This window comes from Phyllostomus discolor, chromosome 3 (genome assembly GCF_004126475.2).
Source record: "Phyllostomus discolor isolate MPI-MPIP mPhyDis1 chromosome 3, mPhyDis1.pri.v3, whole genome shotgun sequence".
Lineage (NCBI taxonomy): Eukaryota > Metazoa > Chordata > Mammalia > Chiroptera > Phyllostomidae > Phyllostomus > Phyllostomus discolor.
In genome coordinates this window covers 206,598,621-206,624,751 of record NC_040905.2, presented here as the reverse complement: position 1 = coordinate 206,624,751, position 26,131 = coordinate 206,598,621, and the positions used below count along the sequence as shown (strand labels likewise).

The 26,131-nt window shown below is 40.2% G+C and overlaps 1 protein-coding gene and 1 pseudogene across 4 annotated transcripts in view; one reads left to right on the top strand and one right to left on the bottom strand.

Annotated features, from left to right (window-relative positions):
- Nucleotides 1-370: 370 nt before the first annotated feature.
- Nucleotides 371-26,131, top strand: part of NR6A1 (nuclear receptor subfamily 6 group A member 1) — a 198,024-nt gene continuing 172,263 nt past the window's right edge. For 2 of the 4 annotated variants that reach the window (XM_036022208.1, XM_036022207.1), the window contains exon 1: nucleotides 371-667. In XM_036022208.1, coding sequence (XP_035878101.1) covers nucleotides 568-667 — 100 coding nt within the window. In that variant the 5' untranslated portion in view covers nucleotides 371-567. The remainder of the gene's footprint in view (nucleotides 668-26,131) is intronic. The other 2 variants (XM_036022209.1, XM_028520470.2) reach the window with 1 other exon arrangement.
- Nucleotides 13,363-13,448, bottom strand: LOC114513692 (annotated as a pseudogene).

The window sequence follows — 26,131 nt, the reverse complement described above, 5'->3', positions numbered from 1 at the left end:
CTCAGAAATACCCCAAACTCCGCCCCCCGAGCCCCGCCCCCGGGGCTGGGCTTCGGTGCACGTGCTCGGCCGGTTCCCTGGCGACCCACCTCCTAGGGAAGACTCACTGTCCGGGCGGGGAGATGCCACGAGTCACAGGAAAAGTTGACCGTGGATAAGTCACAATGAAGAAAAGGCCCCGAAGCAATATTTGTTAAATTTTGACAGAAGTTTTCATTAGGGTTTGCGATTGAGACAGGCCTCGGCTTTCCCTCCTCAGAGCTGCTAATCGTTCTTCCCACCCCTTCAGTTGCTGGAGTCCCGCGTGGCCGGCCTCGCGGGGCGGACTCCAATTCCCAGCGTGCCCCGCAGCCCCGAGCGTGGCAGCGGCGCGTGACGTCGGGGGAGGGAGCTGGCCAGTGCTGAGGGGGCGCGGCGCGGAGGGGCGCGGAGCCGGGCGCTTCGGGACCCAGAGAGCGCGGCGGCCGGGAGCCCGCAGGCCCCTGACAGCCCCCTCCCCCCGGCGGACGACGAGGGGACCAGTCATGGCGGAGCAGCGAACTGAGCGCGGGCCCTGAGCACCACCGCATGGAGCGGGACGAACGGCCGCCTAGCGGAGGGGGAGGCGGCGGAGGCTCCGCGGGGTTCCTGGAGCCGCCCGCCGCGCTCCCTCCGCCGCCGCGCAACGGTGGGTGAGGGGCGTGCGGAGTCCGGGCCGATCGAGAACCGGCCCCCTGTCCCCGGATCCCAGGGTACCTCCCCTCGCAGCCTGCTAGTACTCTGGGAAGCTGCAGCGCCCCCGGGTCTCCTCGGCGTGGACCTTCACCCCGGTCCCCGCAGCGCGGACCCTCCCTCTCCTCCCCCGTCTTAGTGCGCACCCTCCCTCTCCCTCCTCGTTCTCAGCGCAGATCCTCCCCGTGTTCCCTCTACCCCGACCTTCATTCCTCTCTCCCCCAGCCCCTGTGTGTGAAGCCTCCCCCCACCCCCACCCCGGGTCCCTGCTTCGCGGACCCCTCTCCCCCTCCCCCGGTCCTCTCGGAGCAGAGCCCTCCCCTTCCCCTGGGTCACTTCGGCCCGGATCCTCCCCCAGCCCCGCACCTCGCGTCCCGTCAGTGGGGGCTTCCCCTCCCCCTCGGGTCTCCTCTGCCTCAGCCTCCTCTTCCTATCCCCCGGCCCCGGTGCCCTCCGCGGGGGGCCTCTCCGCCTTGGCGTCCCTTCCGCGCGGACCTGTCCCCTCCCCCCAGTCCCCTCGGTGCTCCCTCCGCTGATGCTCCCTCCCGGTTCTGCCGACCCGACACCACGCCCTCGGTTCTCGCTGCCCCATACCTTTCTGGAGCCGCTTCTGCGGCCCCGCACTTCCCTTGCGCCCCCACCCCCGTACTCGACCTCTGCGCGGACCCTCGAATCACTTTACTCGGCCAGCGTTTCCTTTTCCGACCCCTTTGCGTGCTCCGCGCCCCATTTCTCTTTGGTCCTTCCCCTTCTCTGTTAAGGTGACGACTTTCTACTGGCTCGGATCTCTGGCCCGATCCGGTGTTAGGGACACCTGTCCCCCTCCGTCTGGCGGCTGGTCCGGGTCCGCGCCCGCCCGCCCGCCCGCCGCAGTTCTGCACGTCCCTTTCGCGGTCTCGGACCCTGAGCCCCGAGAATTCCTCACCTGGCCCGGCCCTTGCGACCTCTCTCCCCTGCCCCTAAGTCCGGGCGAAGTCCTCAGGTTCCTCGGGGCTGTCTCTGGGGCTGGCTCGTCCTCCGCCCCCTGGCTCCCTTCCCCTTCGGGACGTTTTATTTGTATCTGTTTGATATTTTCCCCCCTCGGTGTTTGCCGCGGAATGTTTTTATTGGTAACGTGTAAGGAGCTTTTGTGAGGTCGTAAAAGGTGAACTTTTGAACTTGGAAAGCGCCCTGGAGCAATTAGCGCAGGCGATAGCCCCAGGAGGCCCGCATTACAAAGGGTGCTCGTACGGGCCGGCAAACGCTCCGGCAGCAAACCCGATTTATTTATTTATTTGCCCTGCCTTCCACCTTTCACATCTCATTTCCGAATAAAGGGCAGGCTCTCGGAGAACCTTGCCTCCTCCCCTCTCTGCGCCATAAACTCGCAATTCTCTGAAAGATCTAGGACAGTGTCTAACAAGTAACAGATTTCAAATTGAATGCAAACACCCGGGACAGTTAGGAGGCACTAAAAATTAATTGCTTCGGCAAGAAGTTTCTTAGTCAGGACAGTGTGACCTGGCAGGTGTGAAGCAAGTATCCTGAATATAGGTCACTTCGGGCGCTCAATTGTTGAATGGATGAGCTACCGAAGGAGAGGAATCTTGGGGTGGATCTGAACCTCCATAAGTTTATTGCCAATTCGGTAGACCTGCTCTTTTTACCAGTTAAGGGAAAAGTCTGTTTAGAGGAGAGCCTGGTTAACTTCACTTGATGTTGTTGACCAAACAGTGACGTGTTTTCAGAGCTCTTGTCCTTTTTAAAGATGCCTGTGATGTGTGGTATCTAGGTGGTTGGTAGTCCCTTGGGATGTCTTTGGAGACTAATTTCTGAATGTGAACATGTTTGAGATCAATAAAACCCCGTGTCACAAAGAAGGGCTGGAATCCAGTTAGGGTAGGAGACAGTATCATAGGAACAAAGGATTTCTTTACTGCTTTTGACTTTTCAAGCTTTCAAAGTGGAGATCTGGTTTTGTATCAATGTGTGAATGTTGCAAATCTGATCCCAAGTTTACCACAGCGATATTTCTTTTTTACCCAACCCTAGATCTTACAGCCCACAGTAGTGTATTTTCATAATGTCTTTCTGTGTGTGCATACTTCCTGTACCCACCTGTGCATAACACATAGATGATAGATTTTGCTTCAGACTTCAGTTCTACTTGAGAATATTGTTGTGAGGGAAGCCTAGGAACTGCATTTACTATTAATTATTCATTAGTACATTTTAAAGAACTCAATGGTAATTTTAACTCAATCAAATTTCCCATTCATAGTCTCATTTCCTCAATTGGTCAGAACCATTTAAAAGACTGTTATCGAGCAATCCATTTAGGCTGAGGTGGCTTTAATATTTTACATCAGTCCTATTTAGTGCTACAAATATTTCCTTTTTGTTGCAAACACATGGGACTTTTGACAGTCTGATGGGCTTAAAAGAAAATACAGGAAACATTAGACTGTCGAGGGATGCTTTATTTTTTAGTGTAACAATGAGCATTTTGTCCTGTTTTACAATTAATGTTCACTGTCTCTTATAACTTAACATGCTCACAGAAGACTTACCAAAAAGGTGGGGGAAGGAGAGTTTACCTCTGGAAAGGTGGGGACATTTTTTTCTTTTATATTTACTAATATGTATTTTTCTCTAAAGCAATGAAACTGCAAAAGTTCTAAGAGAAAATGAATTTTTCTCATTTTTAAAATCCTACCGACTGATTTCCACTTTGTCTGAAATATGTGCATAGATAGCTAACTGGATATGGTGAGGTCTTTTGGTTTCTGTCATGAAGAAATAAACTGGGGGTGGGATTTCAGAAATGTTTTCTCGCCGGAAACGCCATTGATGCTGAATTTACAGTCTTTTAAATGGTTTTTATTATTCTGTCGGAACAGAGTTGCAAACCTTTTGATGCACCATCACCCTTCCAGGAATTCCCTGTGCTAACTGCACTGGATATTCAGATGTGTGCTTGTAGGTTTTCCTAACAAAAATGAACTCTTTTAGAGGACTGCTCTCTGTTGGAGTTTCAAAGGCAGATGAATGAGGAAGTATGTGCTAAATATTGAATTTGTTCACCTTAAGAGAATGAGGGAGTAGACTTAAATATTTCAAGCACTTGATGAGAAATGGAAGAAGTTCACTAAATAATCGGGTGCCTTTTTCCTGTTATCACTGTTACCCAAATGTTTATCCCTGAAAATAAATTAACAGCTGTTTTCCACGACAATTTAACTTCAGTTTTGTGACTTGGAAAATTAAGTTAATTCTGAGTCGCCTCAGAATTTTCTACTTTCACTACAAAAAAATGCATACCATAGCACTGCTGTTCTGTAGAACAAGCAGCACACAGGTTTTTTGTTGTTTTTTTTTTTTTCAGTAGGTTCTGTGACGTCCAAACAACATTGAAGATTCACTGTTGATTTTGAACAGCGGAAGTGTGAGATGACCACATCTCTAAACTTAGATTTACCATCCACCAAATTCTTGTTTGGGTATTTCTGTCCCATAGAATCAAAATATGATCATGACCTGCTTCCTGATCTGTAGGTTATTCTGAATTCTATAGCAGAAAGGTGTATGTGTGTGTGTGTGTGTGTGCACGCACGTGTGCATGCATGTGAAAGGGAGTTAGGTGAGGAGGACAAAGAGAGAGGAGCAAATGAAAAAAAAAACTACGTTTCTTAAAATATCCCTGAATCACACATTCCCATATTTTACTCATAATTTCTTGGTTTGTCATTTTTTCCCCTTTTTTCTGGTGGTGTAGAGCAACGGTAGAAAATAAACTTTAGATTAAAATACCTCATTTTAGGCTAGTGGGAGATGAAGGGTAGAAATGCCAACTACTACGAGACTGGGAAGGGAAGTTTGTTATATCACTTGTAGTGCTTGTTATGCAGGTTGGCTTTAAATTGCTAATGGTACTTGCTTGTTTTGGGACCTGGGGCTGTGTGAATTTCATCTGTATTATAAGTAGATATTTATTGGTTTGTGTTGAGTAGGTTGGTTCATTAATGAATTGTGTTCAGATGGCAATTTCTGGCTTCAGAATTCAGGATAACTCCTTTGACATGGGAGACTTCCTTTTCAGCATACCCTTCTAGATCCTGAGGAACCTTATCTTAATTTTTTGTTCTTATGTTTATTTTTGTGTTGTAGCCAAGTTAAATGACATTGCTTTGTTTAAGCATTTTTTCCAGGTATATAATTAAGCTGAAAGTTAAATTTGGGAAGATGCCCTTTCAGAGTAAATTGAAATTGTTGGTCCAGTCTTTTCCTTTTGTGTGCTTGTGAACCAGTCATCTGTTAGGTAGAAAGGGTCATAATCAGAAAAATCAAAATTCTGAATCAACAGCTAAAAACAAAACTTGCATTTCAGCAAAGAACGAAAGGGTCTCTGAAACAATTTTAAACGGGAGGTAGTATTGAATATGTCCCACAAGTAGTGATCCAGCACACCCAGTTCTCTGTTATACTTTGAAAATATTCACAAAACCAACAAATTGTGAAAGAAAATGTTTTCTTTTAAACTTTCACATTCTTAATGTCAGCTATTCCTGGCTCAGGTAATTTCTTAGAGGTTTACGGATGCCTTTGATTGATAACAAGGTTAGAGATACCAGAATTATTAAAAGTCGGCAAGAAGTACTGACTGAGCAGTAATGCCTTTTCTTGTGTTGAGCTGATGTTTCAGATTCATTTGAGCTTAATCTTAAAAAAACCCACAAAAACCTCTGGATATGACTTTGATGTACAGTATTCATAGAATGAAATCCGGTCTGCTATTTATTTATTGCTTGGTTTCCAACATGGCTTATCTTTACAAAACAGATAAAAGCCTTATCTGTTAGACCTTAATTTCCTTAATAATGGAAAATTAGAAAAAACTGTTGTGTCTAACCTGCTTTTCAGTGTGGTTTAGAAATAACTGTAGAACAGAGAACTTGATTTTAAAGAATAAACCATTTTGTACTTTATTTCGTTATTTCCTTGTTACCCGCTATTAAAAAGTAGCCTGTGTAGAACAGATTCTCAAGAAAACGTTTTTCTCCTCTGGTTATGATTATTTAAATAAGACCTTACTATGTAACCTGGTAATTCTGATTAACAGTGATTTAGTTGGAGGAGAGAACCAGGATTTCCTCAGCTGGCTGTTGGGGAGCTGAATTGCTTTTTACCCCACCCCCAGCTGCACCAAATCTTTTGATCCCTAAGCTACAGTGGTTGTCATTTGAGAAAGCAAACTGAGAGAAAATAAGTTGTGAAAATAGCCTACTTTAAGTCTTCATTTGCATTTTGGAATTTTTGTTGCTGAAAACTATAGGAATAATTGAACCTTTAAAATTTAACTTGAAGTAGGCAAACTAGACCAAACTCTCATGTCTAAGTAGAAAATTCCTGGATTTCTTTAAAAGTACATTTGTTGTTTTAAAAAATTTGGGGATGTTTTAATTATTGACAATCACTGTTTCAAGAGAAGACATCCTACTTACAAATTCGCAGGAAGCATTCTTTTGAATTTCCTTAGGGGTGTGGAAGTTTGGGGAAAACAAAAGTTAGCCGTATGCATTGTAACCATTTTCATTCAGGGCAGTTTGTGGTTTTCCCTGTCAGCATTGTGTAATAAGTTCACAAAAAGAACCACAGGTTTTCCTGTCATATACTAAATAAATGCTATAATTTGTTATATAAAGTTAACTTTGAAAAGTATCTTCAACTTAATGAGGTCTTTGGATCCTAATTGCCAACTGTACACCTTTCAATTTGTTGACGCTGGGAACCTATTCAAGCATAAACTACAGATGGCAGTAGTAGCATATTTTTGTATTTTCTGGAAGGATTCTTGCCTTTAAGTTGGTGTCAATTCTACCAGCACTGTTGATAAGTCAGCTGGTAAGTGTAATGTTTCCAAAATCAATTCCCCAGGCAGCAACATGTAATGTATTCTGGAAACAAATCCTGGCTGTTTGATTTGAAGATATACTCTGTGGGTGGTTCGAACCAGAGTAGTGACTTTTCTTTCGTTGTCACAGTGAGAAATTATAAGAAGAATTTGGTAATAGGGACAGAGGGAATTGTTTGCCTAATAAGCTTGAGCTTATTGCAACTGTAGTGGTGGTGTCAAAGATACTTGCCTGAACAGCTATTCGCATTGGAAATTACTTATAATTCATTTAAAAATATACTCAAGAATTATATTTGAGAGAGATATGCACTGCTAAATTCCTCATGTGGAAGAGGTAGATAGCCTTCTTGGCCTTTTATTTCTAACTTCTTATGTTTCATAGCATCATAGCATTTTAGGTCTTGCTGTAAAAGCATTTCAGAGGTCTACAAGTGGGTTCTGCTGGCTTTGTCAGTGCATCATTGTGGTGTCAAAATTCGTGTTCTTTATTTTTTTCTCTTAAACCATTGATTGAAGAAGGATGTGATTGGTTAAACAGATGTTCAGACGTCCTATGATATTTCCTCAGAGTCTTAATTAAGACAGAGGAAACATTTCAGTAACAAATCTGTGCCAAAATGAAGGACAGACTGATTAAGTGAAGGAAGCTACTTAACCTATACCGAGTTTTCATTTAGAAAAGTTATTTTCAAGTGCCGCCCCAATATATTCAATAAAAAGAAAAACATTAATTTTATTTAATTCATGTACTCATTTCAATCCTGAAGCTGTATCGTCTTGGAAGGGTTAAAAATTTGTCTTGATCTTTAAAAAAACACCCTTATGTTGTACTGGATCAGATGCAGTGTTCCTTTTATCACAGGGCAACAGACTGTGGTGGTGCTCATTGTAGTCCTCGCCTTCATACATTTATATTAAAGAAAACATAAGTTAACTGCAGTTTATGCAGTGCAGTGTTTCCCGCACAAGAAAAAAGATGACACTACAATTCTGTGAAGCCTGCTTCCTTATCTTTTGCTTTTTAAATTTATAAATGATTAATGCGGTAGTACTTAGTTGGATTGTATTCTTTTCTTCCATTCATCATTTGTTGATCATTCAGTACTGTATTATTTCAGACTTAATCTCCTTCCACTTATTGAGTCACTAAATTTGTTGTTTATTGTATTATTTAAGCCAGTAGGTTTCATATTGTGGTCCATGAACCTCTGGGGATGTCCCTGAGACCCTATCAAGGAAGCTCTTGGGCTCAAAAGTATTTTTATAATAATACTGACATTATTTGCCTTTTTCACCATGTTGATATTTGCACTGATGTTGCAAAAACAGCGGTGAATAAAAACTGTTGGTACCTCAGCAGAAAAATAAGGAACCAAACTATAACAGTGGTCTTATGTATTCTTCACCTCCACACACTTTTATTTAAAAAAGAAAGGCATCTTCACTTAAGAATGTCTTAGATGGAGGAGTAAGAACGATTACTTTTATTAAATTAATACTACTCAACCCTTGAGTATACTTGTTTTTTGATATTCTATGGCAGGTACACACACAGCATTTCTGTTGCATACCAAAATAGAATCATTGTTTTAAGGAAAAGTGCTTGTTCAGTTCATTATGTTGTGAGCTGCCCCCCCCCCCCCGCCCCCAACACCATTTTACCTTGAAAGAACAGTAGATAAAACTATGGTTTATTCAAATTTGGGTAGCCTGCAACTCCAAGGAAAACTGCCAATATTTATTGCCGGTAAATAAAATTTGAGCTTTCAAGCAGCAGCAGAATTGTGGAAATCTTGTACCTGTCACTTTGAGCTTGATGGTGTGTCAATACTTAAAGCCTTTACTGATGAGACTGATGATTTTAACAACTCTGATTTTTTTGATATTGTGTGATTAAATGTCAGCATTTTAAAGAGAATCTTACTTCAGTGAGGGAATTATTTCCTAAATTTCTGGTTATGTGATGTTACACATCCTGCATGAGCAAAAAATCTGTTCAAAATGTTATATAGAGCAATGGATTTTAATGTAACACAGTATACAGAGTTTACTGATGTGGGTTTAGATTTCAGGTTGAACTTAACCTTTAAGAAACCAGCACTTACTGAGTTTTGGTATATTATTAAAAAATCTACAGTTATTTTAATAAGCATATATTTCTTCCTTTTCCAAATATAAGTCTGTGTAAGGCCAGATTTTCTGCCTCCATACTTCAACAAAAACAATATACAAGTATAACAATATACTGAATGCATATAGGAGAATCTGGCTGCCAGAATTAAGCCAGATGCTAGAGATTAGCAAAAGTGTAAAGTGCCACTCTTTTCACTGAATGTTTGTTTTGTTGGAAAATATAGTTACTTTTCTTTTAAAATGTGATTTATGTTAATATGTAATGAGTTAATAACACTCAGACTAAAATGTGTGAGAAAAACCTCTGTTCTAAAGGACTCAACTTAAAATGTAAGAAAATGGTGACTTCACCAGATATTATTAGTACTCAATTACTTTGGGGTTTTCTTTCATTTTCTTCCCCCCTGCCTTCTGTAGAGGAGCTACAGAGGGAAAAATTTTGAAAATGAGTTCATACCTTTTTTTTTTTTTTTTTTTTTGCTGAGACTAAATGAAGTGTGTTGTAGTTCACCCTCACTGAGTTCTCTGATAAGGCTTTGTTACCTGCTACTTGAAACCTGTTGCTTAACTGTTAGTTATCTTGTGGCAGAAATTTTCCAATAGAACCTGTTTCCCCACAAAAGGTAGATTTGTAATTACGGAAATAAATCTGACAACACAAAAATACTTTCTTACTATTAAGAGTCATTGCTATAAAAATAATGAAATATGTAAGAGAGAAAAATTCTGCCTTGCCTTTCAAAACTTCCATCAAGAATAGCTTGCTTATTTGCTCTCAGTAGACGTTTTGATTTTTTTTGTCTTCCAAAGTTGCGATTGTCATTTTGTAGACGTTTTACCATTTAACCTGACTTTCACTGAGGGAGGTGGTAAGAAAGTCCATCTCGGAGAAGCATCTCCTCTTCTGGCTTAAGAATATCCTTTCCTAGTGTGAGTAACTTTTTAGTGTAAGTCAATTACTGTGCTGTTAAACAGGGATTTATTTCTTAGGTTAGTTGCTAGGTAGAACTCATTCTGCAGAGAGATTGCTAGCAGAAGAAATGTCACCTAACAATGTGAATAACAGAAAGGAGTTATTGGATCAGAATTTAAGATGAAGCTTGGTGGGTGATGAAAGATCAGTGAGATATTTGGGTTTCCTTCCTGAGAGCTCTGTAATTATCTTGATGTTCTTGGAGTGTCACGTAATGTACCCTTTAAAGCATTTTTGTATTCTGTAGGAGTTGCAATTTAGTCATAAGAAGAAACAGTCCTTTTCTTTTTCATCTTAATGCTTGGATTTTATTTTAGATTTCAGATGACATCTTTGAGTGCATTCTTCATCAGTTGAGTTAAATCAATTGGTTTAAGTTTAAGCTTTAATTTCTAAACTCAATAACTGAGGCACATTTGTTTTCTTCTTCCATATTCTTGCTGTATTGTTGAAATCTAACCTGTCAGGAGACTTCCTTTCTAGCCTTACAACCCTCCCTCTAAAATGCACTTTTAGCAGGATAATAAACCACCTGGGGGAAACCCCCCACTGATATCTGTTTAGAGGGCTTTGTTTTTTGGAAGTGGCAGTAGTAGTCTCTGCTGGGGAGGAAGGATTTTTGTTAGGTGGTGTGAGAGGGAAAGAACAGGGACTCCGGAGTGTGGCAGAACAAAGATCACAGCTATGTGACTTTGTCACTTGACTTCTCTGAACTTTAGTGTTCTCATTTAATAATAGCAGCTAACATTTACATAGTGCGTGTTGTATATAATATTCTAAGCACCTTATATGTATTAACTCACTTTATCTTCATAACCTTATGCAGTAGGTGTTTTATTATCATCTCCATTTTACAGATGTGAAAACCGAAGACCACAGAAGTTAAACCCCAGATTTCACAGCAACAGCATTAATAATTTGTTTCCTATATTTTACCCCCTCCCCCCCCATGATGTTTCTGAAATTTACTTCAGGGTTGCTAGGATTAGTGACAAAGTCTACAAAGTGCCAAGCATAGTGTCCGCCCCAAAGCAAGCATTTGTTAATTTAGGCCATTTCCAGTTGTTGAGGAGGCCCAGAAATCAACTGCCTGTAGATTAGAGGCAACAGAGATCCACTCTTAAAGTTGCAGGTGACTTTTCTTTTATGTTGGGTTTAATAAGCCAACCAGAAAACAAGTGACCAGAAAACAGTTTCACAGAATCAGGGACAATCCTTGGTGAACCCAAGGGGTGCTAAGGAAGAAAGGGGTTTGAGCTACTCAAGGAAGGGTTGCCATATCTTGTTTGTGTATCCTCAGCACTAAGCACAAGGATTTGGTGTTTCATGAATGTTGAATGAATGAAAGAAAGAAATCAGTCCTTTGCTGGTAGTCAGAGGAAGTTTACAAAATGCTATAGGGAAGGGAATGTGTTTTTCAGTTATTTTAGGTAATTGGGGCCGGTATATAAGTCAAGAGTGTTGAAGCTAAATCCAAGGTTTTATGGGTTCTGCTGGAATTAGATGTAGTTTCTGTTCAGAAATGTGACTCTCCTTGTAACTCAAGTGAGGAGATACACCAGATACAAACGTGCTTGACTGCTTTGGGAAATGCAGTTGAGGAAAAGATGGCCTTTGTCTCTTGTACCCTTTTCCCCCTGCCACACAAAAGCTGGCTATATGAAAGAGAGGAGAACCAATCCCGGAAAGTTGTTGTGACTCTTTTAAAATGGAACTAGAAGACCTAGTTGTCCAAAGCTTGTAAAATACAGAAAGTGATTTCCTGGCAAAGAGAGAGTGTGGCAGTGGGGGTTACTAGATTATGGTAGCAGTGTAGTCTGAGTAGGAAAAGATTTGTGAGAGGAGGTCCAGGAAATCGTTGATGGGCCTTCGTTTTGTCCAGGTTCTGATTCTAGCTCAGTTTAAAAAGGCACATCTCTGTGGGCCCACCTATAAAATGAAGGAGCCGTATTAGATAATTCCTGAAGAGATTTTTCAGCTGGATGATGGAATGAGCTGGTAAAACAGGAAATTGCAATTTAGGGAAGCCCTGACGGAAGCGCATAACTGCGGTGCTGACAGCCAGGTTCTCTGGGATGGCCTGGCTTCAGATACTGTTGCGTCATCCCTCCGAGAACATTGACACTGCTGCCCTGTTTTGATTTTAGAGCTCCTGGCTGCTTTAAAGTTTGTAGGGTCACATACTTTACATGTAAATTCCATTCTCCAGGTTTACTTGATAGAAATGTTTGCAGCTAAAGGTCCAGTGTTTTGATAATTGACAATGTAAATTTGAAATTAGATGTAGTTTTTGATTGTTTTTTAACGTGGTCACTTTCTTCCCATTTAGAACCCCTTTATGGCACACTTTCTCTTTTGTAAGTGTTTTAATTACTGAATCAGACCAGTACTTAATTTCAGAGTTTTCCCTCATTCCTTGTGAAAGGATTTTTATCTGCAAAACTCATTCAACATTGAGAAGAGTTCTATCCTCTTAAGATTCAATGCCACATTTGAGAATGTGGATTTATTAAGGAAAAGGGCAAAACCTCCTTAAATGCTGTTGGTCTGTAAAAAGGGAACCCAGCAGGAAAGGAGTGGCAGCACATGGGGGAGGGGTGTATGGGGGGGCAGCAAGGGAGCTGCAGTTGAAATATTCATCAATCATTTTACTGGCACCAGGAAACCAATCAGCCTTTTAGAGGAGAGAACTTAATCAATCACCTAATGTGGGAAATTACAATTGCTTTCCTACAAAAAATATTTCCTTACTTGCTGATAGATCAAATCTGAAAGATAGTTGGGCTGGCTGGAATTCTGATGGCAAGCAGTTACTGGAAGTAGTTCTGTGATGAAGAAATGCATTTAACTTTTGAAGATAAAACTTTTTATTTGCTTGGAGCCTTTTCAAAATCTTTCAAAGTAAGTTTGATTTTCATATAGTGTGCTCATTAATAGAAAACAGTTACTGAGCAGTTATTGGTAATGTGAAATATGTGGAGCACCGTACATGTATTCTCCAAAGCTAGTTTTCAGGAGCATAGATGGGGCTCCAGGCTGGAGAAGACCCAGCGCTTCCAGGGCCTCGTTTGTAAAGCAGCTTCAGAGTCCCGTCCGAGGGATGCAGCCAGGGGAACGCAGTTGGAGGTGCTTGCATGTAAATAAAAGCAGGAGGGAATTAGCTGTATCTTGTATTTAAATTTTAAATGGTGTGCTCTCTCAGCCCTGGGCTTGAATTGCCTGTGGCCCGTAGGTCCTTAGGTGTCAACTGCTTAGGGAATCTAATGTTTTTAAAATTAGAAATACTTGGTCACTGTAGAAAATACAGAAAATTAAGGGGAAGTTGCATATATGTAATCTTGTCTCCAAGCAGTTTTTATTAAAGTTTTCTTATGTTTTCTTCTGGACTTCACATCCTACATTTTTTTGCTTGTCGTGATCATGTGTGTCATTGTTTTATGCTTTTTGTTTAAAACTTTATTTTTCTTATGTTAGGAACTTACTCAACATGAAATTATTTAAAATTTATAATAGCTATATGACAGCCCATTGTTGTTTATTGTTGGACGTTGGGATAGTTTTTAGTTTCTTCCTGATAAAACAGTACTGCCCAGACCTTCTTGTGCTTTCTTTTATTTTTGGCTTATTTTGGAGGGATGGTTTTTATTTTTTCTCATTTTTAAAATTATTTTTTTCAATTGGCAATAATCATGCCTCAGATAAACCTCATTGGCTACAGTACTACCCCTGTGCAAAGACGCTTAATGCTTTTTAGAAGTACTTACGTACCTTTGCCAACAACCATTTTAATTTACACTAAGATTATCTTGTATAATAAAATCTAGGGTTGTCAGCAGCACTTATTTTTTACATAAATGCCTGGTACTTGAGATAGAATTGAGGCACTGTGGTGGGCTATTCGCTCCGTTCTCATTTTTGGGGGGAGAGATACAGTCATTCTCAATGCCTTTTTTCCTTTGAATCTTCTAGATTTCTGGTACCGGGCCCCCCACCCCCGCCGCAGTATCTCTAGCCTAGTCAGAGCAGTGCTTAGGGTCTCTTCTGTGGCTGCCTTCTCTGTATTACAGACTCTGGGAGAACGGGTGGTGAAGACACTCGGGCCTCCTCTGGTTGCCTCCAAAAATCTCAGGATGGTTTGTGAGTGTGTGTCTGTGTCACACAACTGCATCATTTCCCTCCTGAAACTTCAGGGCGGTAAGTCTGAAACTTACAACTGAATTTGATTAGAAATTAAGTGCATGAAGAGTGAAGTGAAACTTATTCCTTTAGAAGTCTGAAGAATCTGCATGGGTTCTCCAGTGGCTGACTTCTATGCTGACCCTGCACAGGGTTTGATAGTGAAGAGACCTAAATAAATATTGGGCTAATTTGAAAGGCATTCACAGTTTTTAACAAGGGTGGTTTCAGAATGGAAACTTGCTGTGTACAAATTTTAGATTAAATGATAAATCATATTTGTTGAAATTAAAAATAAAGAGTCTTTGAGTAATTTTGAAACTTTATATTGATTGAGAGTAAACACGAATGAAGATCATTTGCTCTGCTTCTTTGTGCTCACCACTGGTGGTCAGAGAAGTTGCAATTTGCCAAGACTCGGTTTTTATAATGCCCTTTAATAAGAAAGTGAATAAGCCAGCTGCTCTTTCCCTCAGCTATACCAATTGCAAACCTCCTCAAATCCTGGTTAGTAATTAAAAGCCTTGAGATGACCTTGAGTCTAACTGAACTACAAAAGCTGTCTTGAGTTAAATTTATAGCTTTTGTTGATTTCAAAAGAGGTTAGGTAGAATTGCATTCTATTTGCTAAAACATTAAGGGTAGCCTTGGATGTACATTGAAGATCAGAGATAATTAAAGAGGCACTATTAAGTGCAAAAGAAACCCCTGAAATGGACTTTAAAAATTAAATTTGTCATCTCTTCATTAAGCGTTTAAAATACATACTTGAAATTTTCTAAGGTCGGGTGGCATTTCCATTGTGTCAGTTTGCAATGTTCAGATTTGCTGAAAAGATCCCTTCCCCTGTCTTAACATCAAAGAGATTTTTGAAATCAATGAGGAATCACAGCAAATGTTTAATGCTTTTTAAAAGTACCAGTTTAGTTGGTTCTTAAAATATTTTACAGGAAAGGTAAGTTTGCTAGTGAAAGTTTTTGAATATTCTCAGGCAGTGTAAAAGTAAAAATATTAATATTTTTAAAATGCTTTATATATGGACTGTGTCATAAGATCTATGGAATAGAGAGTTTTTCTGCTTACCATGAAGGGCAGAATGTACTTTCAGTTGTTTAGAGATCCTTGAGATACTACAATCTGATTGACAGAAGGAAGCTTCATTGGTGCTGTATGAAAAGTCAGGTTTTATGTGTCAGTGGGTGAGATAGGTTATGTCTCCCAGCATCAGTATAAACGTGATGAATCCCTGAAGAGTCCAATAGTAAGGCAAATAGTTTGAGCAAGCACTTGTATCCTTATATATGGATCTTGTAGATTTTAGAATTATTTTCTTTTTTACATTTATTTAATGAAACTAGCCCAGACTTTGATAGAAATAATTGATCAGAAAATTGTATGCTTGTGTGTGCGCGCATGCATGTGTGTGTGTGTGTATGTAACCAACATGATGAAAGGAAGAAGTTGTAAAATACAGCAGGAATTGCCAGTTTGGGGTCTGTAAAAATGACAGGTTTCTCAAGAGATTTTAATTTTGCAATATTTGTTCTGAAATCATATATATAATAAGCTTGTCCAGGCTAAATAAAATAATATCTCTAAAATTTTGACTTTTGCCCTGACTGGTGTGGCTCAGTTGGTTGGGTGTTGTCCTGAAAAGCAAAAGGCTGCTGGTGGGATTCCCAGTCAGAGCACATGTCTAGGTTGTGGGGTGTGGCATGCAGGAGAGGCAACCAATAGATGTTTCTTTCCCATACCCATGTTTCTCTCTCTCTCTCTCTCTCTCTCTTCCTTTCCCTCTCTCTAAAAATAAGTAAATACAATAAAGTAAAATAAAAATTTGGCTTTTTCCTGAAATTATCCTATTTTAGTCGGTCAGTTCTACTCAACCTTGGAATAGCAAATGCTGTGCCGTAGAGTTAATGGTTATTGTATTATGGCAGACAAAACTGCATTGATGGAGGTGGCAGTTACAAATTATTTTGGTAAATTGTTACTGTGGAGTGGTGACTAGGTGTGTTAGAGCATGAGCTTTAGAATTTGACTTAGTTTAAAATCCTTTCTCTCTTACTTTTGTGATTTTTTTTGGTTGGGGGGAAGGTGGTGGTGGTGAAAGGAGGAAGAATCACCACGTGGAGACTCCTGGAGAATGAAGTGAGGTGGCGTGTGAAAAACCTAGAATATCGCTGTGTTACATTTTAGGGAAGTTAGTTAACATTCTCAATTTTCTGATCCGTGAGTGAGGTTACTGTCTCCTGGTTCATACGCAAACAAGCCAGTTTACCCAGATCCAGGACATTGAAGCTAGCTTGCCAAGTGTGTTCTGTGTGCCCAGTGTCCAGTTCAACAAAATCAGTTTGCCACGTCTGAACTTACAGAGTTTGTTCTCATGCTCCATCTCCTTCATTGCTATCCTGCCATCTCCCCCCTTTTCCTTCTCCCTCTTTTCCTGTGCCCTGTCTTGTCCCCCTGCCCTGCAGCTCAGACCAGGCTGTATCTTTCTGCACAAGAGCTCCCCTCTCTGCCCAGGCTCTCCGTGTGTAGCAGCACAGCACTGGGGTAGAGACAAATGAAACATTCTTGAAAATGCTGCTATCCTGTCATTCTTAATTTGGCAGGAATCTTTAAAAGTTAATTAAATTGCCCCCTCAAAACAAATTATTGTGAACTCTCTAAGTAGTTAAAATAAAATTTTGAGAATTGGCTATTTGAAGATTTGGTCATTTCATGGATTGACTTGGAATTACCTCTCAGTTATGTTTGGAGAAGTTAGGCAATGTATGTAAAATAAAGTACCTATTACTACACAATAGTTGGACTTAACTAAAGTACTCAGTTCCTTTTTTCTAAGCACTTCTACTCAGGGAACTGGGAACTGCCCACACCTAAACCCCCAGGATTTTCTCACCTGTGGGCTCTAGCTGGGCAATAGGAAGTGATGAAGTGATCAAGGTTGTTTTATGGAACATTCATTACAGCACATGTGGCAAACACAAGGCCCATGGGCCAAATCTGGCCCTCCACTTGGTTTTATCTGGCCTGGCACCTTGTTTTCACCTGGTGGCAGCACTGAGCTCCTTGCCCCCTAGTTAAGGAGTAGTTCCAATTATGCAGTCCTAAAATTACATTCGGCCCTTTGAAGGCAACTGCGACGCTGATGTGGCCCCCGGTGAAAATGAGTTTGACACCCCTGTATTACAGCATTGTCAAATTTGCCCACATGAAATACCTTCTTTTAGCTTGGACATCTGTTATAAAATGGCCCTGTCTTTTTTGTTACCCTTTAGGGTCTGATTTCTCAGTGATTTAAGATATGTATCACTTTTCTGAAGTACTTTAGTATGTCCAGTCGCTTGTAACTAGGATTATGAGCTTTAGGAGAGTAAACTGCTGCTTTATCGGAGTAAAAAGCAAGGCCAGATCCCTGGAGGTTCTTGGTGGGAAGTATCACAACCAGAACAAATGCTCCTGTCTGTAACACACAGGAAGCCTGGCTTCCCCACCCCCCACCTCTCTGGAGGTCTCTAAAAGGCCTTCTGGTTATATCCTTAAAAGGGGAAGGAACAAATGGTTGGCGAGTGCTCAGTGTGTGTCAGGCACTGTACCAAACCAATGTAATCCTTTCCACCACTTTTCTTTGATACGTGGTGATAGTCCCATATTGCAGATGAGTGAACTGTGGCTTAGAGTTGAAAATAACTTACCACTATTCCACTAAACCAGTGTTTTTCGAACTTTAGCCTTTCCTATATCACCATCATGATTTTTGTCATTTCCTAACACATTGTTTATTTCACCTTTTAACTATTGGGTAGTTAGTTAATACTTTGCATCCCAATATTTATTTTAAAGGGGAATTTTATACTAAATGAAAAAAATTGCCATAAATAGAAGGTAACAGTAAACATAAACTTAATAAAAGTAATATTGTGTAATATTCTAGCTAAGAGATTGTCTGCCAAAGTCTCTCTGGTCAGGTCTTTTTTAGGAAGGGTGATGAAGGAGCATTAGAGAGGTAATAGACAAACTAGCACCAAACAAGAGATTTTTCTTCTGATGTGATTAGAAGGATTGAAGGAGAATTGAAAAGGGAACGACTTTGAAATGTTTTAAAATGCTTTTTCTTTGCACTAGTTTCGTAAAATCTTCCAGTGGTCTCCTCGCTTTAGGAAACACTGACACAGGTGATGGTGTGCTCATTTTCCACGTGAGGGAACTTGTTCCAAGTCGAATCACTAGTTTCACAGACCTTACTGTTGAGGCTGCCCTCCTCCTCCCTTTTTCTTCTCTCATTCCTCCCTTTTCATCATTCCTTTTGCCTCCCTCTTTCCTCACCTTTTCTTTTTTCCTTCCCCGTTTTCTAGGAGAATTCAGCTGACCCTGGAGTGGTGTAGAGGAGGAGATGTTTAGATGCATTTTTCTGATCCTCCCCACCCCGTTCAACTATGGTGAGATAGGATTTTATCTTAAAGAAATCAGGTCTTTCTCCAAACATGACATTTCATGTTGCTTACTGAATTCTAGGAGTTGGGTGTAAAACATAACAGTAATTTTGTAGGTATTTGTATGCCTGCGTATTTATTGAAACACCTTTAAAGACATTATAAACCTTTTTTTGCTTTCTAATTGGATACTATTATAAAAGCAAATTTGAAAAAGGAAATTGCCAGCAGTTTTTGAAACATATTATCTTCAGTGCCATAAAAGGCAATTTCTTTGATTTTATTGTCTTTCATAGTTTTATAATTTACATTTAAATAATTATAAATTTAATTAACATTTTATTGCATTATATTCCAGTGGATATAATAGGAGTCTAGATTATAATTTGAATTTTAAAAATTCTATTATTTAAAAATATTATGTGCATATTAATTTGATTTTTAATCTTTAAAATTTTCTGAATAGAATAAACATTTTCTACTGCCATTTTTTCTTATTTGATTTTGTATTGTGTCACTTGCTCTGTAAAAATACATAAGGAGGAGTTTTGTAGTTCTCTTGTTTAACAAGCTTGTCCCACTATTACACTAGAAAAAGATTTCATTTTGAATTATTTTAAGTAACAGCTATACAGTTCTTCATAGAAACATTTTGTGCTTGGAAAGAAATTATTAGGAATTTTCTTAGAAGTCAGTGATGATAATATGCAGATCTAAAGATGGAAGAGTTGTTATTCAGGGAGTTTACTTTGCAAATTGATTTTCCTCTGTCTGTTTTATTGTACTTTGTGCTAGGCGTATCTTTGAATATTTACCCTGGATTTTTTAAATATGTCTTTTTAAAGATTTTATTTATTTATTTTTAGAGAGAAGGGAAGGGAGGAAGAGAGGGAGGGAGAGAGACAGGGATGTGAGAGAGAAACATCGATCGGTTGCCTCTTGCATGTGCACTTACTGGGGACCAACCCTCAACCCCGGCATGCACCCTGACTAGGGAGTCGAACCTGGTGACCTTTTGCTTTTTGGGATGATACCCAACCAACTGAGCCACACTGGTCAGGATTACCACGATTCTTGATAAATCATCTTGTGAAATGTATTCTTAATGGGTTTCCTTTTAAAAAATATATTTTATTGATAATGCTATTACAGTTGTCCCATTTTTTTCTTCCCTTTGTTCCCCTCCGCCCTGCATGTCACCTCCCACCATCATTCCCCCACCTTAGTTCATATCCATGGGTTGTACACATAAATTCTTAGGCTTCTCCATTTCCCATACTAGTCTCAACTTCCCCGAGTCTGTTTTGTACCTACCACTTACGGTTCTTATTCCCTGTACCTTTTTCCCCATTTCCCCCTCCCCACTATTATGATCTCCGTTTCTCTGATTCTGTTTCTGTTTTTGTTGTTTGCTTAGTTTGTTTTTGTTTTTAGGTTCAGTTGTTGATAGTTTTGAGTTTGTTGTCATTTTGCTGTTCATATTTTTTATCATCTTTTTCATAAGACCCTTTAATGTTTCATATAATAAGGACTTGGTAATGATGAACTCCTTTAACTTGACCTTACCTGGGAAGCACTTTATCTGCCCTCCCATTCTGAATGATAGCTTTGCTGGATAGAGTGATCTTGGATGTAGGTCCTTGCCTTTCATGACTTGGAATACTTCTTTCCAGCCCCTTCTTACCTGCAAGATTTCCTTTGAGAAATCAGCTGATAGTCTTATGGGAACTCCTTTGTAGGTAAATGTCTCCTTTTCCCTTGCTGCTTTTAAGATTCCTTATCTTTAATCTTGGGTAATGTAATTATGATGTGCCTTGGTGTAGTATTTTCTTGGGTCCAGTGTTTTTGGGACTCTGAGCTTCCTGGACTTCGTGAAAGTCTATTTCCTTTGCCAGATTAGGGGAGCTCTCCTTCATTATTTTTTCAAATAAGTTAGTTTTTTGCTCTTCATCTTTTACTTCTGGCTCCCCTGTGATTCAGAAGTTGGAACATTTAAAGTTGTCCCAGAGGTTCCTAAGCTTCACCTCGTTTTTTGAATTCTTCATTCTGTTCTGGTTGAATGTTTATTTCTCCCTCCTGATCCAAATCATTGATTTGAGTCCTGGTTTTATTCCCTTCACTGTTGATTCCTTGTATATTTTCCTTTGTTTCACTTGGTATAGCCTTCACTTCTTCCTCTATTTTGAGACCATCCTCAACTATTTCTGTGAACATCTGATTACTAGTGTTTTGAACTCTGATAGGTTGTCTATCTCATTATTACCTAGTTCTATTTTTGGAACTTTGATTTGTTCTTACATTTGGGCCATATTTTTTGTCTCCACTCGCCTGTTACTTAGTAAGGGGCGAAGCCTTAGGTATTTGCCAGGGTGGTGCAACCCAGGTTGCTGCATTGTGGTGCTGTATGTGGGGGAGGGGTCCGAGAGGGAATAGTGCCTTTCACTCAGCTCTGAGCTGGCTTTCAGTCACTTTCCCCACTACCCACAAACAAATTGGGCCCTTCCGGTGCTGATTCCCGGGTGGGTGGTTTGTGTACATTATAGGAGGACCCTGTGGGTCTCTCCAAAGAACTCTCCTGTGAGGATAGGAGTTTCTCCCACTGCCACAACCCCCACAGGTTTTTCCAATCAGAGGTTTTGAGGCTTTATTTCCTTGTGCTGGAGCCCTGGGTTGCCCGGGTCCTTCTTGCTCCCCAGTTGTTCATCTTGGTTTATCCTCATGCAAATGTGGGACCACCCAGTCTGCAAGCCACCACCTTGCCCACCTGGGTCCTCCAGCCACTGCCTTGCTGCAAGTTCTCCCCCCAGCTTCCTGTCTTGCCCCTCCTACTTGTCTGGATGAATGTTCCTTTATTAACTCCTTGGTTGTCAGATTTCCATACAGTTTGATTTTCTGGCAGTTCTGGTTATTTTTGTTTTTAAATTCGTTGTTGTCCTTCTTTTGGTTGTACAAGGAGGCAAAGTGTATCTACTTACGCCTCCATCTTGGCCTAAATAAAGTCTTAATGGGTTTCCAATCCCAGGGGCCAGACTGATGTGTATGGTGTGCCAAACTTGGGTTCATTCATATCTTAATAAAATTTTTCTAATACTTGGCATAAACCGAAATGTATAATTTACTGCTCTAAGACACTTTGAACCTCAGGTTTCAACCCAGAGCTTAGCCAAGGGTGAGATTTATCAGCATGCTACCAGTAACAACTTCAAACCAAGGGTTTGAAATTTTATTAATTTATGTGTTCGGTCTAGAATTTTACCACTTAAATTGTAAGTCATAAACAAAAACTTAATTTCTTTCTTGTTTAGAGCATACATTGCACTATTTTTGTTCTTCTAGGTTTTGTCTTAAACTGATTTCTTAGCTGATTGTGATTTAGCAACTCTATTCATATGCAAAATTAGCCTGATTAACACTTGGTCTCTGACCATTGTTTTCCTTTGAAATTTTTGTAGTTAAAAATTTAAGAAAAAAATTTTTTTCTTAAAGTGAAATGTATTATGTGCTGACTGTATGCTTACTATATGCAGCAGTCTCATAAGGGGAGTTACATTATTACCACCATTTAGCAGATGAGAGAGCTGAGTGACTTGGCCCAGCAAATAAATGGGAGAGATGGGATTCAAATCCACGGGTCTCCGGACTCCAGGGCTCACACTCTTGGAATCTCAGCATCCGCTTCTGGTAGAGGAGGATCCTAAGGGTCGCCTGTACTTTGAGGAGTCTAGTATTTAGAAGACTTGCTTTAATGGTAGATGCAAAATAAAGCCCAACTTCAGAGTAATGTCTCCTCTAGTTTTAGGCATGGGAACAGGTGTGCTCTTTGGAAATTACTTGTTTAAAATTTGTAACTTTTTTCCTTAACTGATCACGATTTTTTTTTAAAGAGGTGTTGGAAAAGAACAAAGTACAAAAGCCAGTTTGTGGTGTTGGAGAAGAATGTTGCCGCGGGGTTTAGGACAGATCCTTGCCAACTGGGAGGCTGTGCTGGTCCCGGGCCTGTGACACACCAGCTGATATCTCTCTGTGGAATGGGAGGAAATGCTAATACTTAATGCCTTTTAGGAAAGAGAAAGATAGCATTAGGCTACTTAAATACTTCAGTATTTGGAACAAAATTAAAGTGAGTAACATTAACTATTTCAGTAAAAACATGAAAACTGTAATGTGGTAGGGACTGTAAGTAACTAGTTGTTTCCACAGTTTAAATTTGCAAGTCATCTTGTATTTCCATCAGGCATGTTTACCTTCCATGTGTGTGCTCCTCTCACCTGACAGTGTTAGCCAGTATTTGCTTTGAACATTATGGTCATTTTGACTCACTCAGGAATGTGAGGCACATTCAGAGAGAGGATTGCTAACGTCAGATCAGAACAGCTGGATACCAAATAATGGTCTCTGCTTTGGAAGCATGACTCTCTCCATATTTCACTTAGTTTTGAGATAATAGGGAAGTAAGAATGCTACCCTAACATTATCTTTGTGCTAATGCTAATGTAGGATAATGCTGTTGGGTTGGCCAAAAAGTCCATTTCGTTTTTTCCATAAAATAAAAGACACAGTTTTCATTTTCACCAATAATTTTATTAATTTGGATATTTTGAGTATGTTGACTATCTCCTGCTATTGGCTGCTAGTGGTAGAGGCCAGGGGTGCTACTAAACATCTTCCAGTGTATAAGACAGCCCCACAGCAAGGAATTATTTGGCCAAAATGTCAGTAGTACCAGGAAACTTCACAAACCACTCTTGACACGTTTTAATCAGTCACAGCACGTTCTCCATACACTGTATAAACCTTTCTTTGGGTTTCAGTTGTATTTTTACCTGTCTTGAAATAATAAAGCATAATATTTCAAAAATGTTGCGTATTTTCTTTCAGTATTAAAATGGCTGCACAAAAATTCACAAATTTGATAACTGTTTTTAATGTACACCGATATAACAGCTGTCACAATACAAAACCAAATTGTTTTGAATGATGTTAAAGATAACTAAGCGCTACTAAGAGCCATGGTATGGAAAAAAACAAACGTTTTGGCCAACTCAGTAGAAAAAGAACTTTACCTCTAAGCTGATAGAACTTACAATAGGTATCAAAGACTATAAGGAAGCATGTATTATACGAGTATAGTATAGTCTTAGTAGGGCAGGGTAAGCTAGTATCTGTAACTCTTAAACATGCCCTGATCGTTTTATTTTACTGGTCCAGTGATCTGAGTTCTGAATGGTTGACCCAGAGGTCAGTTTTCACATGAATGCCGTAGCCTCGTCGAGGAGCCAACTCTCTGTAATAGCACTGAGTGATGACTTAATAAGAGCTCCTATTCCCTATGCTTGTGCAGGGTAGAATAGCTTCTCCAGAGCTGCTGCAAAGTGGTTTACATTTTTAAATCAAGAAGTCTGTTTCCTGAGTAAACTTAAATTCATGGTTTGGAGGGTGAAAATCAGAATGACTTTACCAACTATGATAATAATGGCTAACCCTTATTGAATATTTACTGTGTGCCAGGTACTCTCTTGAGTGCTTTAAATTTTTAGAATTTCATTTAATCCTCTCAACAACCCTGTGGCTTGTAAGTATTATTGCTGTTCCCATTTTTGGGTTAAGGAAAATGCTAAAGCCTTGAGGACCACAATTAGTGTTAAGTTACAGAGAGATGCTGCAAATGTTACTCCCTTTACAGAATTTCTTTCTCCTGTAAAATGAGGGCTGGGGTGGGATGGAAGAGATTTGGGATGATTTTTAAGGTTTCTTCCAGTTAAAAAACAGACAAACAAAGAATCTTGGCAGTCTCTTAAGGGTTCCTCAAAGGTTAACATGATTTGCACCCCTAGGACACAACTGCCTATTTTTGATAAACTCATAGACTTTAGAGCTGAAAGGAATACTGAGAACATTGGCCAGACTTTCTCCTTTTACTGGAGAGAAGATGGAGCACAGTCGATCACTCAGCATTGCACAGTTGGCTTATTACTTATTAGTATTGTGGTCCCTTGATAACCTTGGGAGATTGGTTCCAGGATTCCCCTTGGGTGCCAAAATCTGTGGCTGCTCAAGTCTCTTACATAGAATGGCATAATATTTACATATAACCTGTGTTTGTATATAGGGTAAGCCTACATACCACTTTATTTGCATGGTGTCGGTATAGTGCTTGGTGCAAATTTTGCTTTTTGGAACTCCTGGAATTTTTGGGTTTTTGGAATATTTTTGATCTTTGGTTGGTTGAATCCGTGGATTCAATACTAGCAGATACGGAGCTTTGACTGCACCAGAGCAAAACTATGTTTAGGTAATTGCCTACCTTGTATATCATTTTATTGATATTTTACTATTAGGAAATTGCTTTAATACCAAAGTTGTCATAGACATTTTTATTTCTGTTTAAAGAATTAGAGTTTGGAAATAGGAATTATGTATTACTCTTTTCAAGCTTCAGGAGGTGCCAGGGAGATAAAGATTACAAAAAGTAGCTCTTCATATATTGAATTTGTTTATTTCTGTAATTAACTCCAAGAATATCATGCTAAAGAATTGAAGATGAGTTGCTAACAGAGGCTTTTTGAGTGGATTAGGAAATCTGAATTCCAGGAAGTGAGAGAAGAAAGGTAGCAGGGAGAACAGAGTAATCTAAGATTCTGGGGTGGTGAGGAGGCTCCAACTAGGTCTGTGGAGATTTGAGGAAGAATGAAAATGCCTTGGTGAATGATAAGGTTGGTTGGGGTGAGGATTTGGGGGAGGACGGTGAAGTGGGGAGCCTAGGAGGAGTCCCTGGTAATCTCTGGTTGAGATGAGAGTTGGTGGTACTTAGAACCTGACTTGGGAACATAGAAGCAGGTTTCAAAGAGAAAATAATAGGTTCGATATGACATGTTGAGTTTGTTGGAGCCTCTGGTAGGATACACCTAGGAGATTTTGGCTGTAGGCCTTTGGATAGCTGGGTCTGTGATTTGGGAGGACAGTTTCATTTGGAATTGAAAGTGTGGGGGTCACCAGTTGGGAAAGCATAGGTGAAAAAACCTGTGGGTAGCTAAAACGATCCCATCCCAGGATGGGAGGGTAGTGTGTGGGCTGGGGTAGGCCCTTCTTGTCCCCTTGATTTCATTTAGGGAAAGAACATGTCAGGTAAGACCTGTATAATCTTCATTTTTAGGTTATGACTGCATTTGGGGGAAATACTTGCCAACTGTGGGTAAGGACATTCAAAAGATACATGTGGCTTACTGAGGAGTATTATCGACTGTCTGTATTTACGTTCTCCCTTTCCATGCTGGCTGGTCTGATTCAAGTCCCGCTAGTCCTTGAGTCTTTTCCAGTTGCCCCTAGGAAGAAGTAAGTGTTGTTTGGCCAGTGCTGCTAGTTCCTCTGTTAGATCACTTGCTTCATAATTCCTGGATGCAGTTAGTTTTCCACTTTTCCTTTCAGGTTGTAAGGATCTACAGGTAGCCAGCTTTATTCATCTTTGTATCCCTTTTGTAATCTACCACCGTAAATGCCCTATACATTAAAAATGGTAGATAAATAGTTGTTGAACTTCATTTTAGGATGTGGGGAAGTTTAGCATCTAAGCAGAGGCAGGAGTTTATTCTACTCATAATCATTAAAAACATTTTAAAAAATTGAGTTAGAGGGGGGGAACATTGATTTGTTGTTCACTTATTTATACATTCGTTGGCTGATCTTGCGTGTGCCCTGGCCAGGGATTAAACCCATAACCTTGTTGTATGGGGATGACACTGCCACCAACCGAGCTACCTGGCCAGGGCTTACGTTAATCATGTTTGTGGAGTGTCCTTTGTATGTAGT